Source organism: Quercus robur, chromosome 12 (genome assembly GCF_932294415.1).
Source record: "Quercus robur chromosome 12, dhQueRobu3.1, whole genome shotgun sequence".
Lineage (NCBI taxonomy): Eukaryota > Viridiplantae > Streptophyta > Magnoliopsida > Fagales > Fagaceae > Quercus > Quercus robur.
Window position 1 is genome coordinate 3901371 of NC_065545.1, and position 10152 is coordinate 3911522.

Below are 10152 nucleotides of genomic sequence, written 5' to 3' on the forward strand. Positions count from 1 at the left end.
GTAACAAACCCAACGTTGTAATGCTTTGGATTAGCACATACACATATCGGAGAAAAAAAAACACATAGTAAACAATAGAGATTATTTGGAGTTTATAAAGCTAAAACCAACATAGGGTTCATTAAGCAACATATGGTAGCATATTTTTTTATAAAAAAACCAAACATATTACTAGACTAGACATTACACGGAGTTCATAAACCTAACATATAGTTCATACCCAATGGATAATACACACCGGTTTTAAGATGTTTTAAAGTTTGGAGCCACAGTAATGAAAATTATTTAGTCCTTTGGGCCAAGGGGCGGAGCAGAATCCTTTTTATATGATTTAAGGGTAGCATGCGACAAATGCTTTAACCAATTTGAACAGTCATTGAGCCAGGGAAATGGCACAAACAAAACAATTTTGTTTTGTTGGATTATTAATTTATTATACATAAACGTGTGGGTTTGAATTGATTTTTTTTTTTTTTTTTTTTTTGGTTGGTTAAAATTTGTGTAACTTGAGTCCAATCTAAAGACATATCCATAAGACTCTCCTTCTCACTTTCCTCCAAAATTTGGATCTCACACACACTTGACACTTAACTTTTAAATTTACAAAATTATTTCTATACTGGTGTATAAGGTATTGAATGACAATGTAATTTTTTTTTTTTGGTAATGTCCAAGAAGAAATATAAAGAAAAGTTACTAATATATATATATATATAAAGTAAATGTTAATGATAATAAATTAGATGTTATATAATATAAAGTTAATTAGGCAAGATGATGAATATGTTTTTTATTTTCTAGAGTGTTTCAACCTATGACGTCCACTCCTAATGATAACTCTTTATCATCAGACTAAGACACCAATCAGTTTTTGATGTAGGTGGGGATTGAACCCTAGATCTCTTATTCAATTATCAGAGACTTTACCAGTTGAGTTAACCGGAACCCACAAGAAGATGAATATGTTGAGAAAGAAATTATTATCTTGAATTACATATCATGTGTAACTATTATCACTTGTGAGTTTAATCAATTTGAACATAAATTTTATAAATATATTTTTAATTTAATGAATAATTAATTAATTAATTACCAAATACCCAATTGAGACTAGACCCCAACTTCACTTTGGCATTTTGTGTTTATATATATATATATATATATACATATAAATCAATTTATCCACTTAAGGTTAACTCTGTTAAACAACTGTAACTCACCTCACTCTTTTCTAAGGTTTGAAATTTGAGAAAATTGATGAATTCAATTTCCACTCAAATTTCATTTAACAACAATCAATATTGTTAGCTAATATTCTATCAAGATTACAAAAAGTGGTCATTAAAACGGTTGAAGCAAACTTGAATAGGTAATGTCGTAATGCCTACAATTGTGCAAAGAACAATCAAACTACTTTTGATTAAACTAGATAAGTTCCTGCACGATGTACGATGCATTTTAAAATATTTTTATAAGATCTTATTTTATGGATCCTGTATAATATTATGTGTGTTATAATGTTTAGGAAATCAACTTCAATTCTATTACAAGTCATTAGAAAGTGAGAAAATGAAAATTATAAAATTAAATTGAATTAAGAATATGAACCTATTGCTTGATTGATTTGAAAAAGATTTAATTATTTTCATTAACTTAAGTGTATCAATTAATTTATTACATTCTTGATATTGTGTGTTTATTATTATTTTTTTTCTGGATTTTGTTTCAATTGTTACAAAAGCAAGTAAATTTGAGTGAGAATATCATGTTCCAAATTAATTGTTTCTCATATAAATCTTAGAAAAATGACATCAAAATTTCATTATACTTAAAATAATTAATGCATCACTTAAAATAATTAATATAACAAAATAAATTTATTTATCCAATCAATACTCTTTTTAGTTACATAAAATTAATACTACAATATATTACATATCACTATGTCATTGAAAGAGTTAGGAAATCTATACAGTTAAGATTAATTTAGTGAATTTACAAATATTTAATTTTAGATGATGTTTATTTCAATTGTTGTTAAAACAACTAAACATGAGGAAGAATATATATTTTAAATCTATTATCCTTTAGTTTTACCATATTATCTTTTAGTTTTGTCTCTACTTAAACCTAAGGAAATAGAGGTATTTTGGAACAAAAAAAAAAAAAAAAAAAAAAAATCAGTTCAAATAGGGGCAACCCCTTAAACAGTAGTATAAATTATACCAAATTTATCACTTCGACCATTAGTAAAAAAAGTTGTGCAAGAAATTTTTTCCTACAATTAGAAGACAAACTTAAGTGTAGGGCAGGTTGATTTCTCAATCTCAGGCCAAAATAGCATAGTCAACCAGTCAATGTTGCTCTTTTGTATGAAATATTTTAATGGGAGAAATCTTTAAGGTATATAATATTCGGCTCAGTTGCTCTAAAGGCCTAATTGGACAACGCGTAGTGTAATTCCCAGTTTTAACAGCTTATTATGGTTAATTTGTTACATACCAATGATGCGATTGCCTTGCTTATAATCTGCTCTTATTTTTAATTTGGAATCAAATAATAATAATAATAATCTGCTCTTTCATTTTTTTTAAAAAGTATTTTGGTTACTATTATAATTTGACCATGAAAAAATCAAGGAACATAAATTTTCCACAACTTATAAATAAAAAAAATAAAAAATAAAAAAATTCCATACTTGGTGAAGTAGCAAGTTGTTAATATTTGGGTACTAAAACTATTGTATAGTCCGTGACAACCAAATGGAACTCAGGGCCCTGCCTGCTGACCTTAATGTGCTGTAGATTTTGTACAGCTTAATCTCACTTCGGGCTTCGTTAAACATTTGTAAGCCCATAGGTATTGATCAGTATTCAGTAGTGCTTATGAAGAGTGGAAATCTGGCCCAATAAAAAAAGGAGTTTTAACATTTGGATCCTTTTGTACGTTTTTTGGTGTTGGGTTTGGGGTAGTGTTTCAAACTTATGATTTGAAACAATTGAATTTTTTTTTTTTTTTTTGGAGAAGAAATTTGAAACAATTGAACCTATTATAAATTCTTTCGGGCTTTCAAAAAATTAACTTTAAGTTTTCACCACCTAAGAATGACATTGGGCTCGTATGTAAAGGGTCCGAACAATATAATTTATAGAGAGTGGGCTTGAAAGGCTGGACCTTGGTCACCGGACAGCGGTCTGGTCATGATTTTTATGGGAGCTCATACGAAGGTAGGTTTGGCCTGAATAGTTAAGCCTTACATCGATGTAGCTTGGAGGGTTTGAGTCCTCGGACTTCGCCCGAGGAGCATCATATCCTTCCCATTCTCCTTTTTGTAGGATTTTTTATCCTCCTCCCTCCGGGGGTCCCTCTCCCCCTTGGCTTTCTTTCCCTTTTATACTAGTGTTTACTTCCCATTTAGTGTCCACGTGTAAGTTTTGCTTTTTGAGGTATAGACTCGTCCTATCAATCCATACCTCCGAGTGGTTGGGGGTGGTTGAGAAAGGTTAAATAGCATGGTCTGGAGTATGGGCCTGTCAGATGCAGGGCTCCATACTGTGGTATTGGCAGCTTTCTCCCTTGTCCTGCCCCTATACTGAGTTTGTCCTTTTCTTCAGGCGTTTTGTGAGGTGTTGAGCGTGAGATCGTCCTCGGCCAAATCTTTGGGCCTTTGTGGGGCTTTCATCATACGTCCTCAGTAATAGGGCTTCTCAGCCTGGGCTTTGGGCCCTGAATGTAAAGTGGGCTGGGACCTCAAATTTCGGGCCTCACAATATATATAGACAAAGTTTAGCTACAAAATTGATTGTAACCTTAGGCTACAAACTCACTCAATAAAATAAATATTACTGCATATTTTGAAAATCTAACCGTTGAATTACATGTTCTTTACGCTTTTAATACACATGTCAATTTTTGTGTCAATCGGATATTATTTACTATATAATCTATAATCTTATATTTCATGTATAATTTTAAATTACAAAAATTTGCAATTTAAAAATTTATTGATGACATAGCTATTGATCTTTAATTTTCTTAAAATTTTGCAAATATGGAAGATATAAGAAGAAGATGTAATCCAATGGTAAATTTGTCAAAATTCACCTTCAATAAAAAAATATTGAGTGAGTTTGTAGTTTAAGGCTACAATCAATTTTGTAACTAAACTTTGTCCTGTATATATATCTTGAACTTTAAGACTTATTCTATAGACACCGACTCACCGTATGCATAACCCTTGGTCCCTGTAGTACTAGCAATACTTGAAATTATGTGCTTAATTTTAATGACATTGTTATGAAGTGCGAAATTTTGTTTTAAGAACCAATTACATGTGGTTGTTTTCACTTTTTAAGATCTTTATGAACTTGGGCGAATTAGCATGGTGTCATAAGCAAGAGACAGCAAACTAAAATTTTTCTTGCAAACATTTTTATGAGTAAAACCACAATGAAACACTACTATTTGTTTTTTTTTTTTTTTTTTTTTTTTTTAATTATAAATTTTAAAAGCATAAAAGTACTTCTTCAAGCACTAACCAAAAGTAAAATGTTTCCTAATGTCTTATTAACTTCTGCTTTAGATCTCTTTGTTTTTCATCTTTTGTCTCCTTAAACACTTTGAGTAATGTTTAGGGACACAACAAAAAGCCACAACAATTTCACAACAATATTTCTAAATCAGCATACTACTTCATGCATGAGTCCACCACAATTTTCAATTTAATTTTTATCTTTTTAATGATGTGACATACTAATTTCGGAATGTTGTAAATTTTTTGTGACTTTTTATTGTGTTTATAACATTGCTCAAACATTTAACCTTATAAGTATTAATTTTATCTTGAGGCTAGTAATAGCTTTTCACTTAGAAATTTTACAATTACACAAGTAATAATTACAAGAGAAATACTAGTCATAATTGCAGTTTAAGTTAAATCATTTAATGAATAAAAATCATCCATTACTAAATAAAGCTGCAGGCATAATAACATCAATGGTGGGCCCAAATAAAAACTAATTGCAACTTAACACCTAAACTTAATTTATTGTGAAACTATTGTGCCTATAACACTACTCTTCAAAACTCGGTTTGTGCATGCATTGCAACATCTAAACCATATCTATCTATATTTACATGCTTTTATTGGGCATAACTACAAGCCTATAGCTGTTGAGACAATAACATTTAGTATCCGTTTGGCAAAAATTTTTTTTGTCAATTTTTTTTATTATTCAGCTTATTCTTAGTACTATTCATGGATCCTACTGCACTTGTTGGTACTATCATGGGTCCCACTGTATTATTTCAGCTAACTTTTATCTTTATCTACAGTACTTTCAGCAAAAAAATTTCAGTTTCAGCAAAATAAGTGAATCCCAAACAAACTCTTAGATTAGGATAAAATAAAATTTACATCTTGTAAAAATTAAAAAAATAGCTAGCCGTGTCTCTTACATAAATTGTTACTTTTTTTTTGGATAGGTTACATTAATTGTTACCAATATAATATTTCTTGAGGTGAATATGATAGAAGCTACACTACCCTAAACTTGGGTATCTTATATATTGCCTATCCAAGACAGGAATTTAAGGTGGGTTTTTAATGGACAAGGATATAGTGTTCAACTTCAAACATTCACCTGCCAGGCATTAGAGGCTTAGCAGATGATCTAATTAATTAATTTGAGGTCACGAAAGGCCTAGAGGAATTAGATTCGGTAATTCTAGTTTTGGGGTGTAGTCAGTAATAGCGGAAGGATATTGCTCTGAGAAACTGTTAAAAGATCTTAAAGTGGTCCTTATAAAGTGATGTCAGATCAAATGCATTGGAAAGCTCTTTATAATTAATCAATTCAATTAAGAGGAAGAAGATTCTAATTAGTTTTAAGTGATAAAGCACTTAAGCAGTGATACAGATTTGGGATCAAATTCTATTTTCAACAAGTTGGAATTTTCTAAGTAAAGGGAAAGGAATTCTTCTTGTTTGTAATTCACCAATAAACAAAATCTATCAAAAACATGAACCTTTAAAAAAATTTATTGATAAATTATAAACATGTTTTTTTTTTTAGAAGAATAATACATATGTTAGGTTTGATATTCACACATATTTGTGAGAGGAGTAAATATCATTAAACAAATGGCTATTATCTTAATCTATAAACTTTTCTTTAATAGTTTGTCTTTATTTTTTGTTTGGGATAGGGAGCATCTATCTATTTATCTATTTATTGAAATTTTGAGAACAAAACATGTCCCATCTTGAATTTTGATTAATTACTTTGGATGTGCCTTAACCAAGAAGTTGGGCGGCAAGGAGAAGAAATAAAAGAATAAAAACTAGAACTAATTAGGTGCGGGTTATCACTGCTAATGTTTCTACTCACTGATAGAAATTATTGGAATTAAAAGTATTACATCTACAATATTTTCACGATCTTTAGATAATAAATTTTTACTTATTTTAATTTGAATTTATCACTAAAATTATTTTTTTAAACACTAATAATAGTCTGCAATAATAAGTCACTTAGAATTTTTTATGAAAAATATTATGAAAATAACATTTCTCTTTATAAAATGACGGTGATAACTAAGGCCCTAAATGGGTGTGACCATGTGAGAGAGATGGGAACACTTTCAAGAAAGGGACAAAATAATACGGCATTTGTGATTTGTGAGTCAATTAGCTGTATTATATGTATATTCTTAAGATAATTTAATCAATTAAATAGGTCTAGTGGCCTGGTTGAACATGCAACGATGGTCTCACTTAGCCCCACACCCGAATCCAAAATTGTGCATTATTATAAACAATTGTGATTCAATGTTAAGGTTGTTTTTGTTTTAAAAAGTATAAGAAATACACACTTGATTAAGTTAAACTGAGAGGTACTGCTTATAGCTTTATATAATGGCACATAATGGAAATGTGAAATAAGATAAGTTTTCGTTCTAACTAAACATAAACATATAAATCTATAAAATATAAAAAGAAAAGAAAATTTTTCTGAATCTAATATAAGAAAAATTTTAAATATTTTTATCAAAAATTAAATATAAAAATATCAGAAAATAAGAAAATTTTTAGTTTTATTAAACTATAAAATATTATTTTTGTGTTTGGAGGTTATTATAGGGTGTTGAAAAACTTATTTTTAGATGGAAAAAATTTGGCTTCAGACCGCTTTGCATATAGTTATCTTATTCTAGTCTAACCTACTATGTAACGATTGAAGAAATTATCCATGTATTATTCTTATCATATATATGACTTTTTTAATAAGTCATGTCATGACTTATTTAAATAATACACATGAAATGAAAACCCTTAAAAATCACAACATAATAAATTGAAAAGGATAGCTCCAAACCAATTTTAAAGCCAAATTTTATCCTTTTTATATAATAATATTAAAAATTTAATTAAAACAATTCCGTATAAAGATTCTATTTTTATAGAGAATTTTTTTAAAAAAATTAAAAATTAAATAAAAATATTCTTTTAAAAAAGGGTGACCCCTAAGAAACTTAAAAATCAAATAAAAATATTCTTCTAAAAAAGGATGACCCCTATTATATCACTATTTAGTCTTACATTATATAAAATTAAAAAAAAAAAAAAATTGCCTAACACTTTAAGTCTTTTCCTCATGGTTTCAAGAACCAATATATTGCTACATCAAATTTACACACCCACACTGAAAAAGTCTCCTAATGCCGGTGGTCATCCATAGACAACCAACTAATTAGGGGATCAAGAAGCTCTCATCACATTTCTAGCCAAATTAGCTTCCTCTTTAATCACAATTTCATTTTCTAAAATAGTTTTTAATTCACCCCTCGTGATAAATAAATTATATATATATATATATATATATAGTGTTAAAAGATTCCAATCATTACTTTAGGTACGGGGACCCACCCTCCATCTCAACCCAACTACTTCCATTGATTTAGAACTGAAATAGCACAATTAGAGGGAAATTAATTAATTAGCAGTGCATAATCAGCCCCTTGAATTACAAGCAACTGAATCTGGATCCAACGGTGCTAACATAGTATTAAAAATGATGATAACAATAAGGACCAAATATGAGAAGAATAATTTCACATGACTAATAATTGTAATTGAAAAAGCTGGTGCATTGTTTGGATTACTCAAAATCATATGATTTACATACATTTATATATAACCCTATACAGATCGGGGTTAGAAGCAAAACAAACCCTCAAAGATCTGAAACTCAGTTTAAACTAAAATCAACCATTATGAAATTTCAGAAGCTTTAAAATTAGAACCCCAAAAAAAAAGAAAAAAGAAAAAAAAAAATTAAGGCAAGGAAAACCAGTATTTCTCCTCAATTAGCTGAAATTCTTCACATTCAAGATCCCACTGAAGGTGGTGCATTCAAACAAGGCCTTAGCAGTCATCTCCCTTTCAAACCTCCATATATAATTCAATCCCACTAAAAGCTCAGTAATGGCAGCCTCAGTCTTCTCCTTATTAGCAAAATATAGTGTCTGTAAAAGCAACACGTTGGTTTTGGGCACCAAATTTTGCTGCTCAAAGCTCCTTTCACTTTGCCATTTTATCATATTATGTGCTAATGGCGACAACCACCCCAATATTCTTCCCAAGGCCTCTCTCCACTCTCCAGCAAGCATAGGATCACTCGCTGAAAACCCTACTCCCTTCAATCTAGCCCTCAGCAATGATCGTATACTACTTGGTAACATAGCATAAAGATCATCCCTAGCATCCACACCAACCAATTGTGGTGATTTTATCATCTTCTCTATCACTATGATCAAATTGGCATAGTGTAAGGCCAAAGCTGCGGCTCCTAGCGTAGTTGCTGGTGGCTTTAGGAGCTTTGAATTGGACTCGAAAAACCCGTCTCCCAAATCTTTCGTTTCTTCAAGTTTTGAACTTTTCAATGGCCCTGACACAAAGGGAGTGGAAGGAGCACTAGGGTTTTGATCAGAGGGGTACACGGCGGCTGAAGCTGAGAGACTACGAGACAGTGATGATGGACACTGTCCTATACCGAAAACAAGTTTGATCCTTGCTGAGACAGTGAAAATAGACCTTACAAGCATTAAAGTAACACTATCGAAGCTTCGATTCCACAATGATCTATCTTTCATATACTTCACCTCCTGTCTTTGCCAGAAAATCTTTTGCTGAAGCTCATAAATCTTCTGCTCTTTTATCGATGATTCATTATTGCTAAGGTCTTTACAGTACTTAGAAGATTTGCTTAACCCATTTTCTAAAACAGAAAGCTCGTCCATTTCTTTATAAAGTGTGGCTGTAACAGTGACGTACCTGTCCATCTTTTTGATTCTAGCTTCCATTTCTTTCAAACTTAGAACCCAATTATGAGGGTCGCGACCCGAGTTGACGAACTCATGGAACAAGCGCTCAAAGCAACGCAGATTTTGGTCCTCGCACTTCTTGGTTATTCTGGACACGGACTTGGCAAGGAGTCTGAGATTTTCAGCGAATTCGGCGCAAGCGAGGCCGAGGAGGAAAGCTTGGTCGTTGGAGACAATCTTTTGGACACCCTCGAGAGAAAGAGAGTCGTTGTGGATGCGAGTTATACTTTTGTCTGAGAGGGATTGCCAAAGGTGGAGAAGCTTGGACATGAGCCCTGCGATCTCAAAGGCTAAAACGCCAACGTTGGACTTCTTTATTTGTTTTGGGTTCGGAGCTGCTGAGGTCAGACTGTTTGATATTGCAGTCTTTACTTTTATGAGCCAAGTTTCAAGAGCCATGATGAATCGTACGTGTATTATATATGCTGAATTTGAATCAAAATGAAATTGGGTTTGTTCCTTAGAAGAAGAAGAAGAAGAAGAAGAAGAAGTTGGTGTTGTTTTGTTGGCTTGGAGAAATTGATGAGAGAGAGGTAGAGAGAAATAATTGAAAAGTGGGAGTTTTGCAGAGATAAGGATGAAAGAGGAGGTGTTGAAGGTGTTAAGCTCGTGGGTTGTTTGAGAGCGTTACACATAGATAGTCTAATAAGAGAAGCCTCAAAGAGAGAGAGAGTTTATACAAGAAGTGCCATACCCACATGCATAGAGAGCGAGTGATAGATCATAGATGTTTGTAATTGAGAGATGATTTTTTATTTTGTGATTTGA

The 10152-nt window shown here is 31.3% G+C and overlaps 1 protein-coding gene across 1 annotated transcript; it reads right to left on the minus strand.

Annotated features, from left to right (window-relative positions):
* Positions 1-8127: 8127 nt before the first annotated feature.
* LOC126709633 (protein PSK SIMULATOR 1) lies at positions 8128-10152 on the minus strand. Its single transcript, XM_050409940.1, has one exon. It carries the CDS (start codon positions 9781-9783, stop codon positions 8368-8370), a length of 1416 nt encoding a protein of 471 aa, XP_050265897.1. The 5' UTR covers positions 9784-10152; the 3' UTR covers positions 8128-8367.

Excerpts from the sequence above, each read along its gene's own strand:
- LOC126709633 (XM_050409940.1), bottom strand. The coding sequence starts at position 9,783 with ATGGCTCTTGAAACTTGGCTCATAAAAGTAAAGACTGCAATATCAAAC.